The following is a 20,498-nucleotide window of genomic DNA, read 5'->3' on the forward strand; positions in this document are numbered from 1 at the left end:
ATCCAGTCTCCAAACGTCACGTGTGTGGTTGGCACCAAAGATCTCGATCTTGGTCTCATCAGACCAGAGAACCTTGAACCAGTCAGTCTCAGAGTCCTCCAAGTGATCATGAGCAAACTGTAGACGAGCCTTGACATGACGCTTTGAAAGTAAAGGTACCTTACGGGCTCATCTGGAACGGAGACCATTGCGGTTGAGTACGTTACTTATGGTATTGACTGAAACCAATGTCCCCACTGCCATGAGATCTTCCCGGAGCTCCTTCCTTGTTGTCCTTGGGTTAGCCTTGACTCTTCGGACAAGCCTGGCCTCGGCACGGGAGGAAACTTTCAAAGGCTGTCCAGGCCGTGGAAGGCTAACAGTAGTTCCATAAGCCTTCTACTTCTGGATGATGCTCCCAACAGTGGAGACAGGTAGGCCCAACTCCTTGGAAAGGGTTTTGTACCCCTTGCCAGCCTTGTGACCCTCAACGATCTTGTCTCTGATGGCCCTGGAATGCTCCTTTGTCTTTCCCATGTTGACCATGTTTGAGTGCTGTTCACAAGTTTGGGGAGGGTCTTAAATAGTCAGAAAAGGCTGGAAAAAGAGATAATTAATCCAAACATGTGAAGCTCATTGTTCTTTGTGCCTGAACTACTTCTTAATACTTTAGGGGAACCAAACAGAATTCTGGGGGGTTGAGGGGTTGAATAATAAATGACCCTCTGATAAAACTTTTCACAATTTTGAAAAAAAATAAACAAAGAAATAACATTCTTTTTTGCTGCAGTGCATTTCACACTTCCAGGCTGATCTACAGTCCAAATGTCACAATGCCAAGTTAAGTCCAAATATGTAAACCTGCTAAATCTGCAGAGGGTTGAATACTACTTGTAGGCACTGTACATACATACATATTCTAGAATACCCGATGCATTCATACAGGCCACACAGTATATAACACGCCCACTTACTATATAACACAGCCCACTTACTATATAACACAGCCCACATACTATATAACACAGTCCACGCAGTATATAGCAGCCACGTAGTATATAACACAGGGCACGTAGTATAGAGCACAGCCCACGCAATATATAACACAGCCCACGTACTATATAACACAGCCCATGCAGTATATAACACAGGCGACGTAGGATATAACACAGGCCACGCAATATATAACACAGGGCACGTAGTATATAACACTGCCCATGTAGTATATAGCACAGCCCCCGCAGTATATCACACAGCCCATGCAGTATATCACACTGCCCATGTAGTATATAGCACAGCCCCCGCAGTATATCACACAGCCCACGCGGTATATAACACAGCCCATGCAGTACTTAGCAGTGTGGGCACCATATCCCTGTTAAAAAAAAAATAAAAATAATAATAATATAATAATTAAAATAAATAGTGATATACTCACCCGCCGGGATCCACCGAAGCTCCGGCGATGCGCGCGCGGCTGCCGCCATCTTCTGTTCCCAGGATGCATTGCGAAATTACCCAGAAGACCGCTAAGTCTTTGGGTAATTTCGCAATGCGTCTCTGGGAACGTAAGACTGTGGCAGCCGCGTGCGGCTCGGCGGACTACGGAGGGTGAGAATAGCAGGGTTTTTTTTTTTTTTTTTTTTACATTAAATTTTTTTACTATTGATGCTGCATATGCAGCACCAATAGTAAAAAGTTGGGGACACACAGGGTTAATAGCAGCGATAACTGAGCACGTTACCCGCGGCATAACGCGGTCCGTTACCGCTGGCATTAACCCTGTGTGAGTGGTGACCAGAGGGGAGTATGGAGCAGGAGCCGGGCACTGACTGCAGGGGAGTAGGGAGGGACTAATCGGACTGTGCCTGTCGCTGATTGGTCGCGGTAGCCATGACAGGCAGCTGGCGAGACCAATCAGCGACGCGGGATTTCCGTTACGGAAGTTGAGGACAGAAAGACGGAAGTACCCCTTAGACATTTATATATATATAGATATGCTGTGACTGACAACACAACATTTATTTTCTACATGTCTAGGTAGTAGGCCATGGGTTTGTACCATAGCTTTAAAAGTGACATATGTACTATATTACATTTAATAAAAAAATTGACATGTAGCATTGTTTCATGATAGACAAAACCAAAGACAAAAACCTAATGATGAAATACCCTGCAGCAAATAAATATAAATGAGAATAATAATGTACGGTACTTAGTTAACATGTTTTTTGATGAAAAAAATGTGACAACCATTCCACCTTGTCACACTGACAGTAATTACCATATTTTTCGGACTATAAGACGCACCGGACTGTTGTGAATTCTGTTGTGGGTTCTGCTCTTAGGCTCCCTCCGGTGGTTTTAAGTGGTAGTGCTGCTGTTTGTCCTTCACAACAGTCATCAGCTGCTTCCACTTTGGACGGGGCTATTTAGTCTGGCTCCTTCCTTTATTGAGTGCCAGTTGTCCATTGTTTTCTAGGGATCCACATCTCTGCTTGGTTTCTCCTTCTGGATTGTCCAAATCATCAAAGATAAGTCCTGGCTCTGTTTTTGCAGTCCACATGCGGTGGACTTAATAGTTTTGTGAATTGCTATGTTTTTTTCTTGTCCAGCTTTGTCTGTGTTAAGATTTACTCAGCCAAGTTGGAAGCTCTGGAGTCACAGAGTTACCCTCCATGCCTTTAGTTAGGTGTGGAGATTTTTGTATTCTCTGTGGTGGATTTTGTAGTATTTTTTATACTGACCGCATGTAACGCCGCTGGGTTTATACCTTGTTTCTTCGGCGTTACTTTTGCATGTCTCTGCTTTAACCCTTGCTCCTCTCCCCCTAATGTGCAGGGATACTGTTGTCTGTTACCTGTATGGATTCTGCTCAGTTCCCTGCCACCGCTGCGTAGCTGTACATGTGCTGTGATGTCTTTGCTCTGCTGCATGGCCACTCGCATGTGCGGTCCCTGGCTGCCGCTTGGAAGCTAGCCTTGGCTTGCGAGGTCCTCTGCAGCTGGTGCATGGCTTCCCACGTGTGTCCAGGCTAGCAGCCGCTGCCAGGTGCCCTAAGCCACAGTTCCTGTGCTATCAGTGCTGTAATGGTTTCTGTTTGTGCTTAGGGTGCGCGCGGCCACACCTACCCTGCTTTTATCAGGGTTTGAGTGTGCACCTGTGCTGCTTCCTCAGCCTATTGCTGAGGAGCAGCTCCTATATAAACTTCCTCTTTGCTTCTGGGCGTGGCCAGAGCATTGCATTGTGTTTCTGTGTCTTGCCTTGTGAGGTATCCAGCTCCCGTTCTGTCTGCAGTATGTTCTGGGAGAGCTGATGCCTGTCTCTCGCCTGTTCTGGGGGCCGAGTACCCAGATCCGCCTATCCTGGAGGCCGTATATCCAGATCCGTTTGTGTCTTGTTTACCCGCCTGTTCTGGGGGCAGAGTACCCAGATCCGCCTATCCTGGAGGCTGAATATCCAGTACCTGATCCTGTCTGAACCTGTCTCTGTTATGTTTCTTAAGTCCTATTGTGTCTGGCACCCCGCACCCTGTGACTGAACTTTCCGGGCTCATCTTTCAAAGATGGAGTTCGGTGTTCTTGCTGAGCGTTTACTATTCTGTGCTCAGTCTTCCATGCGGTGCTAACCCTGTCTGGCCCAGTTCCAGTCCAGCGGAGCTAGCACCATCACGCTTGAGTTCCTTCCTAGGTCTGATGTCCGGAGCCTGATGGCCGAAGTTATGAACCTGATGACCTCCGCTACCTGGTCCTGTGCCCTCCGTGTCCCAGCCGATGACCTGGGCTGCCACGCCAGTGTCCAGCCTGTGTCTGATGTCCTTCCGGTGTCCGATGTCCTGATTTCTGGGCTGCCACGCCAGTGTCCCAGCCGATGACCTGGGCTGCCACGCCAGTGTCCCAGATGTCTTTCCGGTATTCCTGATGTCCTTTCATTATCCGATGTCCTGCCTGTGATGACGTCCTTCTGGATCGGTGTCTGATGTTCTCCTGCTGAGCCTGTGCTACGCCTGAGGCCTGAGAGAGAGGCCGTCCTAGTTAGCCCGTGCCAGATGACCCTGGACTGCATCACCCCGTGATGACACCTGCCTGGTGTCTGATGTTCTCCAGCCAAGCCTGTGCTATGCTTGAGGCCTGAGAGAGAGGCCGTCCTAGTATGCCCGTGCCAGATGACCCTGGACTGCATCAACCCGTGATGACTCCTGCCATCATCAGACGTCCATCTAAGCCTGTGTTCCTGATGTCCTGCCTGTGTTCCTGATGTCCTGCCTGTGTTCCTGATGTCCTGCCTGTGTTCCTGGTGTCCTGCCTGTGATCCTGGTGTCCTGCCTGTGATCCTGGTGTCCTGCCTGTGATCCTGGTGTCCTGCCTGTGATCCTGGTGTCCTGCCTGTGATCCTGGTGTCCTGCCTGTGATCCTGGTGTCCTGCCTGTGATCCTGGTGTCCTGCCTGTGATCCTGGTGTCCTGCCTGTGATCCTGGTGTCCTGCCTGTGATCCTGATGTCCTGCCTGTGATCCTGATGTCCTGCCTGTGATCCTGATGTCCTGCCTGTGATCCTGATGTCCTGCCTGTGATCCTGATGTCCTGCCTGTGATCCTGATGTCCTGCCTGTGATCCTGATGTCCTGCCTGTGATCCTGATGTCCTGCCTGTGATCCTGATGTCCTGCCTGTGATCCTGATGTCCTGCCTGTGATCCTGATGTCCTGCCTGTGATCCTGATGTCCCGCCTGTGGTCCTGAGGTCCACCCCGAGATGACGTCCTTCTGGGATCGGTGTCTGATGTTCTCCTGCTGAGCCTGTGCTACGTCCTAGGCCTGAAAGATTGGCTGTCCTAGTATGCCCGTGCCAGATGACCCTGGACTGCATCAACCCGTGATGACTCCCGCCATTGTCTGACGTCTGAGTCGTGTACCCTTCCTAGACATGTGGAATCGGGATCCTGACATCATTATGTTCTTGTTATGTACTGTGCTATCATTTAAGTAAACTTTGTTTCTTCATACCTGAAGTGGTGCGGTGTAGTCTAGTTCTGCATATCTACATCTTGTTCACATGCTCAGCTGCCACAGACCCTGCTCGCTACCGTTCCCTAGTCTGGGTAGGTCCGGGTTACTCTGTGGTCCAGTGGGTCCACATTGCGTTCCTTTTTGGGACGCTCGCCCATGTCGTCATGGTCTGGCGACGTGGAGGTGTCGGCTCGGCCACGTTTGTGGTCGCAGCCGCAACACCGCACAGTACTCTTTCCTGTCTTTTCTTTCTAGGTAGCGTGGCCTCCTTTGCTAAATTCTGTTTTCAGTCTGCGTTTGTAATTTCCCTCTCCTCTCACAGTCAATATTTGTGGGGGGCTGCCTTTCCTTTGGGAATTTTCTCTGAGGCAAGATAGTATTCCTGTTTCTTTCTTTAGGTGTAATTAGTCCTCCGGCCGTGACGAGGTGTCTAGGGAGTGACAGGAACATCCCACGGCTACTTCTAGTTGATGTGTTAAGTTCAGGGTCTGCGGTCAGTATAGAGGCCACCTACTCCAGAGCTCGTCCATGCTGCTCCTAGGCCACCAGTTCATAACACCGGACTAAAAGGCGCACCCAGGTTTTAGAGGTGGAAAATAGGGAAAAAAATATTTGAAGCAAAAAAATGTGGTAAAATATTTAATAACATAAATAACATACTATTATATGTGGTGTTATTATATATAATAGTATGTTATTATGTTGGAAGCTGCAGGACCAGTGTGGTGTCTGTGAAGTACTATATGAAGATGCTGGAGGGTGAGTATAAGAATTGGGGCTCAGGGCTTATATTGAAAGCACCACTCCAGCACTGCAAAATAACACTGGAGTGCTGCTTTAAAATCCCATGGGAGAACTATAACTCCCAGCATGTCCTGCAGATCATATGACATGCTGGGAGTTACAGTTCACCAAAGGAGTGGCAGAGTGCTTTATTGTTTTGTAAAGACTAACCTCTTAATTGTGGCAGCCAGCCACACTGTGGTGAGGTAAAAGCATCCCATGACTGCACACACAGAGCCCTCCCTCTTGTTGCCTTTCCACAGCACAGGTTATAAGAGGAAGCCTGCAGATTCTAGTGGGTAGTCTGAAGGACCTGTGATGATGTTAAGAAGAGGGAGGGCTCTGAGCTGCCATGTGATGCTCCAGCCTGCCCACTTCTGACATCACACAGGTCCTCCTTGTGCACAGCACTCAGCGTCCAGCCCAGGCAGGTATGCAGTGATCTCCTCTCCTCTGGCCCCTGCTGCTGCTGCTTCCTCCTCCTCCCCCGAACACACAGATCTCCCCAGCTGCTGCAGGAATCCAGCGCTGAGGAAACCATGTGTGTCCCTGCTTAAGTGCAGTATTCATTTGCTGCTCCCGGCTCAGCTGATAGGTGGGCGGGGAAGCAGCTAATGAATATTCACTGCACTTAATCATCGGAACCACACGGTTTCCCCAGCGCTGATTCCGGGCAGCGGGGACATTTTTCTGCCTTCTGAAGTGGGATAACAGTGTGATCCCACTCGCTGCTGACCCCCTCCCCACATGCTGCATCCCTACCATACACCCACACTTTCCTCCCAAATTTGGAGGGGAAAAAGTGCGTCTTATGGTCGGAAAAATACGGTAGTACAGTCCTAACTCTAATATTAAATATGTTACTATTTGTTAAGTGACATGCATGTAGATAAGCGCTGAGACGGAGTGGGCCCAATTAGTGGGAGTCCACATGATAGGCATACTAACATTGTCGAGCATTGTATAAAACAGTTGTTGGTAGACTAAACGTTTTACTGATCACGTTTATATTTTACAAATGTTTTTTTTAAAGCATTTTATTATTATGCTTATTACATTAAAATGATTAACCCCTTTACCCCTGAGGGTGGTTTGCACGTTAATAATCGGGCCATTTTTTGCATTTCTGATCACTGTCACTTTATGATGTAATAACACTGGAACGCTTCAATGAATCCCGGTGATTCTGAGATTTGTTTTTTTGTGGCATATTGTACTTCATGATAATGGTAAAAATGTCTTCGGTATTCCGTTTTTGTGAAAAAAGCAAATTTGCAAAAATTTGGAAAATGTTGCAATTTTCAAATTTTGGATTTTCATTCCCTTAAATCAGAGATATGTCACACAAAATACTTAATAAATAACATTTCCCGCATGTCTACTTTATATCAGCACAATTTTGTAACAAAAATGTTTTTGTTAGGAAGTTATGATGGTTAAAAGTTCATCAGCGATTTTGTTTTTTTTTGTTTTTTGTTGACCCCCAACCCCCCCCCCCCCATCAAAATTTACAAAACCATTTTTTTAGGGACCACATCACATTTGAAGTCCCTTTGAGGGGTCTATATGAAATAAGATACCAAAAAGTAACTCCATTCTAAAAATTGCACCCCTCAAGGTGCTCAAAACCACATTCAAGAAGTTTATTAACCCTTCATGTGTTTCACAGGAATTTATAAAAAAAATTTACATTTAACTTTTTTTCACAAAAAATTGACTTCAGATCCAATTTTTTTTATTTGGGCAAGGGTAACAGGAAAAAATGGACCCCAAAATTTGTTGTGTAATTTCTCCTGAGCATGCCAATACCCCATATGAGGGAGAAAACCACTGTTTAGGCACATGGCAGAACTCGGAAGGGAAGGAGCGCCATTTGACTTCTTGAATGCAAAATTTCCTGGAATCATTGGTGGACGTCATATCTCATTCGGAGACCCTCTGATGTGCCTAAACAGTAGAAACCCTGCACAAGTGACCCCATTTTGGAAAATAGTCCCCTCAATGAATGTATTTAGATGCTTGGTAAGCACCTTGAACCCCCACGTGCTTCACAGAAGTTTATAACGTTGAGCCATGAAAGTAATAAAATCACATTTTCCTCATAAAATGTTGTTTTAGCCCCAAGTTTTTAATTTTTGTAAGGGCTAATAGGAATTTGTTTTACAACAAACTGAGATTAATTTTAGTGCGCTAATACCCTAGAGGTAATCGGGAAATATTTTCAGGCACAGTGCAAAGCTTAGAAGGCAATGAACAACCGATTTTACTTTTATGGTTTGCAGGTACCATGACCCACTGGGAGAGCCCATGAGGTGCCAGAACAGCAGAACCCCCCCCCATAATTGACCCATTCTACAAACTACACCTCTCAATAAATTCATCTAAGGGTGCAGTAATCATATTGACACCACGGGTGTGTCACAGAATTTTATACCATTGAGCAGTGAAGAAAAAATAACTACATTTTTATCATCAAAATTTAGTTTTACCCTCAGATTTTACATTTTCACACAAGAAGTGGGTTAATATGGCACCAAAATTTGTCCCACAATTTCTACTGAATGTGGTAATACCCCATAAGTGGCTGTATAGTACTACTTAGCCATATGGAGAAACTCGTGAGGAACAGAGCGTTATTTGCCTCCTGGACCACAGAATTTTCTAGAAGAGTTTACAGGCTACATATACATAGCCCCTAATTTAAAGAAGAGCAGAATCCCCCCCTCAAGTGACCCCTCTTTGGAAATTATACCCCTTTGGGAATTTATCTACAGTACAGGTGTAGTGCTGATTTTGACTCCATGGGTATTTTCCAGAAACCAGCAGCAATGAATGTTGCCAAGTGAAAATTCCCAGCCCGTGTTTCTGGAGGCATGCACCTATTAAGTTAGGCGGACTCTCTTCGCTTCAGAAATAACAAACATAGATGATATATGTGGTTCAGGTACACTGTGGGGCTCAGAAGGGGAGGTGTTTTGACCTGAGTGAGGACTTGCTTTTTTGTGGATAGAGTTGAAGCTTTTATTGGGAACATTTTACATCGAGGTTTCCATCTAAATCTCTGAGTGACGTGCCAGATGAAACCCCCGAGGGAACCATTCACTATAATGAGGAAGCAGAGTTACTCTGGACTCCATCTGGCCTCTTTTTAGCCATGTCCTTCTTTTCAGAAGAGTAGAGTAGGTATTGGTGTGCACTCAAGGTCACTGTAGAAGTGAGATGCTGGTAGAACGGACCGTGGTGGTCCCTGAAATAAATAGCAAACATTTTTGTAACTTGGCACTTATCATCTTTGTCTAAAATAAAATTCCACAGATGGCTGCAAATCATTCCATTAGAGCAGCGGTCCCCAACCTATTTGACCTAGAGCCACATTCAGCTTGGAGAGGGGGACACGAGCAACATCCTGCTCCTGTCCCCCTCAACGTAGTGTCAACCAAAGCCCCCATTACAGGTATAATGATAACCACAGAAATCACTCCAAAGCAGTGCACTGAGATCCAAGGGTTACCAAAATGCTCCAATTCAGTATTCTCCCATAAAAACCAGTATATGTGCATCCAGATCTGCTCTTCTGTGCAGGACTACTCAAAAATTCACCATTTTGAGATGTGCTCTTCATACCTGTTTGCTAGACCTGGAGCAAATACACCAAGCTGGCAGACAGTCACAAGCCACAATTCATGGGACCGCGAGCCACATGTGGGTCCTGAGCTACAGGTTGGGGACCCCTGCATTAGAGTGTGCAGTGAATTTTTTCTACTTCTTTTCAAAGTGCACAAAACTGGTCGACAGCACTTTTATTCAATTCTAAAAAGACGGACACCGCTGGATCTCAGGTCAGACGGCATCCACAGTGTCTCCATCTGCCTCATTATAGGGAATCTTCCTCCAGAGGTTCCGTCTGCATCACATATTTCAGAGATTTAGGCGGAAAACCCAGTGTAAGGCCTCGACACGGAGCGCATGATAAATATGCGCTGAGTCTTACTGCGATCTTTGGGAGGCAGAATGTAAAAATGAAGAGTAGGTGAAGAATTGGTTTATTTATTTTTTTACTCTGTTCCTTATGTGGCATAAGTGATTAGGCGACTTTATTCTTTGGGTTATGTGATTACTGCGATACCAGATTTATAGCAGGTTTTTTGTTTAGCTGCTGTCACACACTAAAAGATGCTTATTATTGCAAAAAATAGTTTTTGCATCACCACATTTTGAGAGCTATAATTTTTCCTTATTTTGGCCTACAGTGTCATGTGAGGGCTTGTTTTGTGCGGAACGAGTTGACGTTTTTATTGGAACCATTATCGGGCACATGACATTTTTTGATCACTTTCTATTCCGATGTTTGGGAGGCAGAATGACAAAAACAGCAATTGAGGAATTTTTTGGGGGAGGGTTATACCATTCTGTGTGTGGTAAAATAAAATTGATAAGGCAGTTTTATTCTTTGGGTTACAACGATTACAGCAATATCTCATGTATATCGTTTTCTTATGTTTTAAAGCTTTTACAAAAAAAACTATTATATAGAAAAAATAATAATAATTTTTGCATCGCTTTATCCTGAGAGCTGTAACTTTTTTTTATTTTTTTGCTGATGGAGCCGTATGGCAGCTTGTTTTTTGCGGGACAAGATTATGTTTTCAGTGGTACCATGCTTATTTATGTACTTTTTTTTTTATCACGTTTTATTCCACTTTTTGTTCTGCGGTATAATGATAAAACATTGTTTTATGTCTTGTTTTTTATTTATTTTTATGTTGTTCACTGAAGGGGTTAACTAGTGGGACAGTTTTATAGGTCGGGTCATGAGGACGCGGCGATACCAAATGTGTACTTTTATTGTTTATATTTTTTCATTCAAATATTTATTTGTAAGTACAATGTTTTTAATTTTTTTATTTTAAAAAAAATATTTTTACTATTTGGCTTTAGCTTTTCTAACTCTTGCCCTGCATTATATTCTTCTTTAGATATCCCCCTCTTTTCATTTGATATATATTTATTTTTTCCTTTTTAATAAGTGATTAAGTTCTGTGTTCATCCACCCTGGTCTCTTAAAATGCATCCAATTCTTCCTTCTTTTAGGGATTGGTATCGATTTGTGAAGTGAGAATTTCATTTAGCAAAGTCTCCCATCCTTCTTGGACATTTCTTTCCTTTAGAACATCCAGTCATACCCTCTTTGAGTCCATTAAAATCTGCCTTTCTGAAATCAACCCTAAAGTCTGAGTCCTCGCTGCTCTTCCTCCTTTTGTAATTCAAAATTTGAGATTAGCCTGATTGCTGTTTCCTAAATTTGCAGCCACCCTTACTTTTAGGCCCGAACACGGACTGTCTGATACGGTCGACGGACATTTCTGTTCGAATTCCCCATTTCTGATTACATCCTGTGTTTATTTTTTTCATTCGATCTGTGTGTGACGCATCAGCACTACATAGTCTAAGTTTGTGTGTTTAACGTAAAAAAATTGGGGAAGTTGAATACTTTGAGTACATTAAATTTATGGGATCAAATTACTAAAAATTGGCATGTGCATATCTATTCACTCCTAAGACTGAGTAACCATCCCTATACAGTGGGGGAAATAAGTATTTCATCCCTTACTGATTTTGTAAGTTTTCCCACTGACAAAGACATGAACAGTCTATAATTTTTAAGGGTAGGTTAATATTAACATTGAGAGATAGAATATCAAAATTAAAATCCAGACAATCACATTGTACAAATTCTATAAATTTGTTTGCATTTTGCAGTGAGAAATAACTATTTGATCCCTCTGGCAAACAAGACTTAATACTTGGTGGCAAAACCCTTGTTGGCAAACACAGCAGTCAGACCTTTTTTTTTTTTGTAGTTGATGATGTGGTTTTCACATATGTCAGGAGGAATTTTGGTCCACTTCTCTTTGCAGATCATCTCTAAATCATTAAGATTTTGAGGCTGTCACTTGGCAACTCGAAGCTTCAACTCCCTACATAAGTTTTCTATGGGATTAAGGTCTGGAGACTGGCTAGGGACTCCATGACCTTAATGTTCTTCTTTTTGAACCACTCCTTTGTTTCCTTGGCTGTATGTTTTGGGTCATTGTCTTGCTGGAAGGAAGACCCAGCCTCGACCCATTTTTAATGTCCTGGGGAGAAGGTTGTCACTCAGAATTTTACGGACATGGCTCCGTCCATTCTCCTATTGTTGTGGTGAAGTAATCCTGTGCCCTTAGCAGAGAAACACCCCCAAAACATAGTGTTTCCACCTCCTTGTTTGACAGTAGGGACTTGTTCTTTGGGTCATAATCATTCTTTTGTTATTTGTATATTGGCTCTCTAACCAAGTGTCACGACTTCGGGTCCTTACCCATCTGTCTCCTCTCTCCGGCGTGTCTCCGACGGGGTCCCTCGCCACCCCGCCTGTCTTATCGGGGTTGCGGCACGTTAGCGCTTCGCGCATGCGCAGTCGCGCTTTTCCCGCTGCTAGGCTCTCTGGGATGTCTTGACCCGGTGGCTCCGCCCCATCATGGCGGCGCCCATCGGGTATTTCTACTCAGCATCTGTACAGGTATGACACCTGGTTATCTATATCGGTGACGCTAGCATTCTTGCTGGTGCTCTCCCTTTTTCTCTGGCTCCCTATCTCCATTTGCCTTTCCTGTGTTCCAGCCATGCATTTCCCGTGTCCCAGCTGGGTCTGTCCTGTGTCTCTGCCGTGTCTGTCCTGTGTCTCTGCTGTGCCTGCCCCGTGTCTCAGCTGTGCCTGCCCTGTGTACCAGCCGTGCCGGTCCTGTGTCTACTCGTGTCTACCAGTTCCGTCTATACCTGTTAGTCATTACCATTTTCCATTTCCCTCTCTTGCAACATCGTGCCGCTACCTGTCTCTGGTCCTCCTGGTTCCATCTACCTCCCATATTCCTCAGTTTCTGTTTGTTCTCTATTCCCATTTACTGCGTCCATACCCCGGTCTCTTATCTTTCTTGACTTTCCCTTAGTCACCCCTTTGGCTCCAGCTATTGTAGTTCCATCTCCCTTGGGCCTGCCCCTAACGCTCCCTGTTTAGGGGGTGGTTCCATCAGGTCCGCTCGCCCTCGGGGGCTCTAGAGCTGTAACCCGGAGGGTCCACTTTCGGGTTTTTCTTCGAGTCCTAATACCAAGCACTTCACCCTCCAGACTGTGGCTGTTTTAATTGCAACAGGGAACTACCTATCCATAAATGCAGGCTTCAGCCTAGGAGAGGATTCACATTAGATTGATTCCCAGCAACTGGAGATCAACTTGTCGTTGCCTGCTGGGCATGCATGAATTGTCCAAATTAGGTGCTTTGCATCTCCATAAGTAGCAGTAATGCTATTAAAATTTCATATTTCATGTTTACATGCCATAACACCACAGAGTGCAAGTTTATGTACAGTGGGGAAAATAAGTATTTGATCCCTTTTTCGCTGATTTTGTAAGTTTGCCCACCAACCATTAAGAGTTCTGGCAAAATGACTGTCAATCGACATTAATCTGTGGCACTATGCAAAATCTCACCTCGTGGGGTATCATTGATCATGAGTAAGGTGATAGATCAGCCTAAAACTACATGGGGGGAACTTGTTAATGATCTCAAGGCAGCTGGGACCACAGTCACCAAGGAAACCATTGGTAACACATTACGCCATAAAGGTTTAAAATCCTGCAGTGCCCACAAAGTCCCCCTGCTCAAGAAGGCACGTGTGAAGTTTGCCAATGAACACTTAGTTGATTCTGTGAGTGATTGGGAGTAGGTGCTGTGGTCAGATGAGACAAAAATTGATCTCTTTTGCATTAACTCATCTCGCCGTGTTTGGTGGAAGAGAAATGCTGAGTATGACCCAAAGAACACCGTCCCCACTGTCAAGCATAGAGGTGGAAACATTATGTTTTGGGGGTGTTTCTCTGCCTACGGCACAGGACTACTTCACCACATCAATGGGAGAATGGATGGAGCCCTGTACAATTATATCCTGCGTGACAACCTCCTTCCCTCCACCAGGATATTAAAAATGGGTTGTTGCTGGATCTTCCAGCAAGACAAAGACCCAAAACATACCGCTAAGGCAACAAAGGAGTGGCTCAAAAAGAAGCCCATTAAGGTCATGGAGTCACCTAGCCAGTCTCCAGACCTTAATCCCATGGAAAACTTATGTAGGGAGTTGAAGCTCCGAGTTGCCAAGTGACAGCCTCAAAATCTTAATGATTTAGAGATGATCTGCAAAGAGAAGTGGACCAAAATTCCTCTTGACTTGTGCGCAAACCTCGTCATAAACTACAAAAAAAAAGCCTTTATGCTGTGCTTGCCAACAAGGGTCTTTCCACCAAGTATTAAGTCTTGTTTGCCAGAGGGATCACATACTTATTTCTCACTGAAAAATGCAAACAAATTTATATAATTTATACAATATGATTTTCTGGATTTTGTTTTTGGTATTCTATCTACAAAATCAAGCGATCAAATAATTATTTCCCCCACTGTATACTCATTTTTGCATGTCCATTTGATTCATTGCTCCTATAAGTGCATAAGCTTCTTGTTCTATCTTGTTACCAGTCCTGTCTGTCTTTTTATATGATATATCTTAATGGTTTAGTTATGTGTAATTAATAAATATATATTTTTAGCCTGAAAACTTAGTTTTTCTCCCCTTTTCCTCTAGCTTACATAGCTTTTAACATGGCAAACCATGATAACAAATTTCTTTTAGTGATTTAGAAAGGTGGATTGATCTGCCATTTAGAAGGCTGAACTTTGAAGGGAAGGATTTGACAAGGATTACTAGATGACAATCTAAAAGCTCTTTGTGATTGTTCGTTTTTACTGTAAGTACGCTATTTAGTGTTAGTCTGTACATCTCTCTTTGGAAAGGAAGGATATTTAAGATATGATAAACTGGTAATCCAATAACATAAGGTGCCCGTCCGCAAGTCAAATGTGGCGTAAATGCAGTTGAATTCAGGACAAATAACAGTTCAGTTGTTATGTGGCCAGCCCTTGTAAATCCTGTAAATGGACGGATTGATTGCACAATGCTTGCTAATTGTCTTAAAAATGGAGCAGAATTCACATCAGGTACTTTTCTACCTCCTGCTTTTATTAGTTCTGTAATCATAGTGGAATATTAAAGGGACCCAAGAGGGGACAGAAGAGCAGCAGCACAACACGACTAAAACATAATGAAAAAGTTTAACATTTTTCTAATGGCGAATATTCCACAGTTAAATTGACTAATTCCAGAGAACATATTAAAAGGTAATTTCAAAGCCAAGATCTGTGCTAATCAGTTTTCTGTGTTAGTAATGTGAAAGCATCTGCTACAAAAAGGTCTTTCTTCTTTCCTTGCAGGCTAACAACTTTATGCTAACTGAGTCCAGTTATCTTTAATAAAATCTTATATCATTTTCAGATTTGAGGATAAATGGATGAATGAAACTGGAGCTCATTCGCTTACATTCCCCCCCAGTACCTGCCTCGAACTGATCTTGCTGCTCTCCCTTAACAATTCCACTTTACCACATTCATTACGTTTTATGAACGACTGGAAGGTAATTAAATTGTTTAAATTAAATAGTTTAACATTGTCTGTAGTAGCAATTACCAAATATATATATATGTTTTAACTGCTCAAAATGCATTTTTATCAAAAACCATCAAGATGAACTGCAGTATATTCGATTACGGCTAGTTAACAATGTATGGTGTTGCAGTGTTGCGCTGCGTTGACTGACACCTGGCCACTGCCACAGCAGATATTAGCTAATAAGTGGCGGTGCTAGATATTGGACCCCCACTAATCTCATATTGATGACCTATCGCATGAGTTGTGCTGGACAACTTTAAGTCAGAATCCGCAAACTGTTATATGACTTATGGTATTTCTGATGCCATTTACAATATATGCATTAGAGTTTATTGGAAAGCCAGGTAGGACTCTGTTGAATACTAGCACTGCAGATCTTAATTAGATGCACCTGGCTAGCTTTGACTAAGAACCAGTAAATGGGTTCGCCTTACATAGTTACATAGACCTAGGTCCATCAAGTTCAACCTTTCTCCACCAATTATACATTCTTTGTCACTAAATCTCACAATGCCATTTCTGCTGAGGAAAGCATACATCCTTTTTTAAAAGCTGTTCTAGCCATTACTACCTCTTGTGGTAGGGCATTCCCCAGTTTGACTGCTCTAACTGTATCCATTTTCTTGCTTGCCCTCCTTCACATACAGTTAGGTCCATATATATATTTGGACAGAGACAACATTTTTCTAATTTTGGTTATAGACATTACCACAATGAATTTTAAACAAAACAATTCAGATGCAGTTGAAGTTCAGACTTTCAGCTTTCATTTGAGGGTATCCACATTAAAATTGGATGAAGGGTTTAGGAGTTTCAGCTCCTTAACATGTGCCACCCTGTTTTGAAAGGGACCAAAAGTAATTGGACAGATTAAATAATTTCAAATAAAATGTTCATTTTTAATACTTGGTTGAAAACCCTCTGTTGGCAATGACTGCCTGAAGTCTTGAACTCATGGACATCACCAGACGCTGTGTTTCCTCCTTTTTGATGCTCTGCCAAGCCTTCACTGCAGTGGTTTTCAGTTGCTGTTTGTTTGTGGGCCTTTCTGTCTGAAGTTTAGTCTTTAACAAGGGAAATGCATGCTCAATTGGGTTGAGATCAGGTGACTGACTTGGCCATTCAAGAATATTCCACTTCTTTGCTTTAATAAACTCCTGGGTTGCTTTGGCTTTATGTTTTGGGTCATTGTCCATCTGTAGTATGAAACGACGACCAATCAGTTTGGCTGCATTTGGCTGGATCTGAACACACAGTATGTCTCTGAATACCTCAGAATTCATTCGGCTGCTTCTGTCCTATGTCACATCATCAATAAACACTAGTGACCCAGTGCCACTGGCAGCCATGCACGCCCAAGCCATCACACTGCCTCCGCCGTGTTTTACAGGTGATGTGGTATGCTTTGGATCATGAGCTGTACCACGCCTTCGCCATACTTTTCTCTTTCCATCATTCTGGTAGAAAATGATCTTTGTTTCATCTGTCCAAAGAATGTTCTTCCAGAACTGTGCTGGCTTTTTTAGATGTTTTTTAGCAAAGTCCAGTCTAGCCTTTTTATTCTTGATGCTTATGAGTGGCTTGCACCGTGCAGTGAACCCTCTGTATTTACTTTCATGCAGTCTTCTCTTTATGGTAGATTTGGATATTGATACTCCTACCTCCTGGAGAGTGTTGGTCACTTGGTTGGCTGTTGTGAAGGGGTTTCTCTTCACCATGGAGATTATTCTGCGATCATCCACCACAGTTGTCTTCCGTGGGTGCCCAGGTCTTTTTGCATTGATGAGTTCACCAGTGCTTTCTTTCTCAGGATGTACCAAACTGTAGATTTTGCCACTCCTAATATTGTAGCAATTTCTCGGATGGATTTTTTCTGTTTTCGCAGCTTAAGGATGGCTTGTTTCTCCTGCATGGAGAGCTCCTTTGACCGCATGTTTACTTCACAGCAAAACCTTCCAAATGCAAGCACCACACCTCAAATCAACTCCAGGCCTTTTATCTGCTTAATTGAGAATGACATAAAGAAGGGATTGCCCACACTTGTCAATGAAATAGCCTTGGAGTCAATTGTCCAATTACTTTTGGTCCCTTTAAAAACAGGGTGGCACGTATTAAGGAGCTGAAACTCCTAAACCCTTCATCCAATTTTAATGTGGATACCCTCAAGTGAAAGCTGAAAGTCTGAACTTCAACTGCATCTGAATTGTTTTGTTTAAAATTCATTGTGGTAATGTCTAGAACCAAAATTAGAAAAATGTTGTCTCTGTCCAAATATATATGGACCTAACTGTACATATAGTTCACAAAAGCCCTCTCTTAAAACAGAAACTCTGATTTGCTGAGATATTGTGTGTGTAATAATAGGCCATTTTGTTATGATTGATTTGCTTTAATACCGTACGAGTCTATTTTAGAAAGGTCAGTGTAAAGTAAACTGTTATTTGGAAAGCTTGCAGCTTTTACAGGATCGTATGTTCCATAAATCAAACCTAGTCCTCAGATTCCTTCTAGGTATATAGAACTCACTGTATATGCTATACTTGCAAACACAACGTTCACTTAGTAGAAGAATGACGTTTAGCAGAATCTGTAGAGCCAATATATAAAGATGTGTTCATTGCAAGGCCCTGCCTTCCACTTTCATCAATTAGTTGCAAAATTGCTGATATGCATACTTAAACTTCTGTATTATAAGAAAAGATGAGCTTATTAATTGTAATATTGAATTAAGTGGATTTGTCTTATAGTAATTATTAAAATTTTAACAGTCACTTCAATACAAAAAAATATAATGTACATACGCCTGTGGTAGTTCTAATGCAAAGTACTTTTCTATTAGAACAGGATGCTAGTTCTCTCATCTTTACAACTGGACCAACTAGCGCACTATCTGTAGTAAGCGAGAGCAGTTGTGTATTGAGTCGTATTGGTCATGTCCGTAAGACTCGAGTGAAGAAACGTATTTTTGCTGGTGCCACCAAGTGGAGGTAAACAAGTCTTGCAACATACCCAGTCAAATTGGACAAGCCAGACACTTTAAAGGGTCAGACCTCAAGTTGTAGACTAGGTACCTCCAGTAAGTGGTACCAGCAAGATATTTTTCTCATTTAAAAATGTTTCTGTATTTTCATCACTATGAAAATTGTACATTCACACTGAAAGCATCAAAACTATGAATTAACACATGTGGAATTATGTACTTAACAAAAAAGTGTGAAACAACTGAAAATATGTCTTATATTCTAGGTTCTTCAAAGTAGCCACCCTTTGCTTTGATGACTGCTTTGCACACTCTTGGCATTCTCTTGATGAGCTTCAAGAGGTAGTGACCGGGAACCGTTTTCACTTCACAGGTGTGCCCTGTCAGGTTTAATAAGTGGGATTTCCGGCCTTATAAATGGCGTTGGGACCATCAGTTGTGTTGTGCAGAAGTCTGGTGGATACACAGCTGATAGTCCTAGTGAAAAGACTGTTAGCTGCTTTTTTCTTGCCATAATACAAATTCCAAGTAAAGAAAAAACTAGTGGCCATCAGTACTTTAAGAAATGAAGGTCAGTCAGTCCGAAAAATTGGGAAAACTTTGAAAGTGTCCCCAAGTGCAGTGGCAAAAACCACCAAGCGCTACAAAGAAACTGGCTCACATGAGGAATACCTCAGGAAAGGAAGACCAAGAGTCACCTCTGCTTCTGAGGATATGTTTATCCAAGTCACCAGCCTCAGAAATCACAGGTTAACAGCAGCTCAGATTAGAGACCAGGTCAATGCCACACAGAGTTCTAGCAGCAGACACATCTCTACAACAACTGTTAAGAGGAGACTTTGTGCAGCAGGCCTTCATGGTAAAATAGCTGCTAGGAAACCACTGCTAAGGACAGGCAACAAGCAGAAGAGACTTGTTTGGGCTAAAGAACACAAGGAATGGACATTAGACCAGTGGAAATCTGTGCTTTGGTCTGATGAGTCCAAATTTGAGATCTTTGGTTCCAACAACCGTGTCTTTGTGTGACGCAGAAAAGGTGAACGGATGGACTCTACATGCCTGGTTCCCATTGTGAAGCATGAAGGAGGAGGTGTGATTCTGTGGGGGTGCTTTGCTGGTGACACTGTTGGGGATTTATTCAAAATTGAAGGCATACTGAACCAGCATGGCTACCACAGCATCTTGCAGCGGCATGCTATTCCATCCGGTTTGCGTTTAGTTCGACCATCATTTATTTTTCAACAGGAAAATGACCCCAAACACACCTCCAGGCTGTTTAAGGGCTATTTTACCAAGAAGGAGAGTGATGGGGTGCTACGCCAGATGACCTGGCCTCCACAGTCACCAGACCTGAACCCAATCGAGATGGTTTGAGGTGAGCTGGACCGCAGAGTGAAGGCAAAAGGGCCAACAAGTGCTAAGCATCTCTGGGAACTCCTTCAAGATTGTTGGAAGACCATTCCCAGTGACTACCTCTTGAAGCTCATCAAGAGAATGCCAAGAGTGTGCAAAGCAGTCATCAAAGCATAAGGTGGCTACTTTGAAGAACCTAGAATATAAGACATAATTTCAGTTGTTTCACACTTTAAGTATATAATTCCACATGTGTTAATTCATAGTTTTGATGCCTTCAGTGTGAATGTACAATTTTCATAGTCATGAAAATACAGCAAAATCTTTAAATGAGAAGGTGTGTCCAAACGTTTGGTCCGTACTGTATGTGATTACATGGGTGGTTGTGTGGTAGAGGGATCAGTAGTTGAGTTCTCTCCAAAGGTGGCAGAAACTGGCTATATTAAACAGTCAGCAACTGTATCTAGATGAACTTCGGTCGCGGCTGTTAAGCATATAAAGACTGCTGTTAATACCCGATAGTGGTGATTAAATGGAACGTGCATCGCTGATCTTGAATGCTGGGTCCTATCTGCACCCCCTGATTCGCTCGTGGGGTGCCAGTTGTTTACCATAACATCTAGGTCCAGCTTCGCTATATTAAATAGCCAGCATCTGCACCTAGATGAGCTCTGGTCATGGCTGATAACCTTTTAAACGCTGCTGTTAATCCCTAATAGTGGCATCTAAATCGATTGTGCATCGCTGTTCGCTAGTACCATCTCCCCCTGATGCGTCTTGGGGTGCCGATGGGTTACCTTGACATC

At 43.2% G+C, this 20,498-nt stretch overlaps 1 protein-coding gene across 1 annotated transcript in view; it reads left to right on the plus strand.

Annotated features, from left to right (window-relative positions):
• The window catches only part of UBE3D (ubiquitin protein ligase E3D), a 324,905-nt gene that overhangs the window by 192,256 nt on the left and 112,151 nt on the right, over window positions 1-20,498 (plus strand). Inside the window, exon 9 of the mRNA XM_077289817.1 lies at window positions 15,186-15,324. Within this exon, the coding sequence (XP_077145932.1) occupies window positions 15,186-15,324 (139 nt within the window). The remainder of the gene's footprint in view (window positions 1-15,185; window positions 15,325-20,498) is intronic.

This window comes from Ranitomeya variabilis, chromosome 2 (genome assembly GCF_051348905.1).
Source record: "Ranitomeya variabilis isolate aRanVar5 chromosome 2, aRanVar5.hap1, whole genome shotgun sequence".
Taxonomy (NCBI): domain Eukaryota; kingdom Metazoa; phylum Chordata; class Amphibia; order Anura; family Dendrobatidae; genus Ranitomeya; species Ranitomeya variabilis.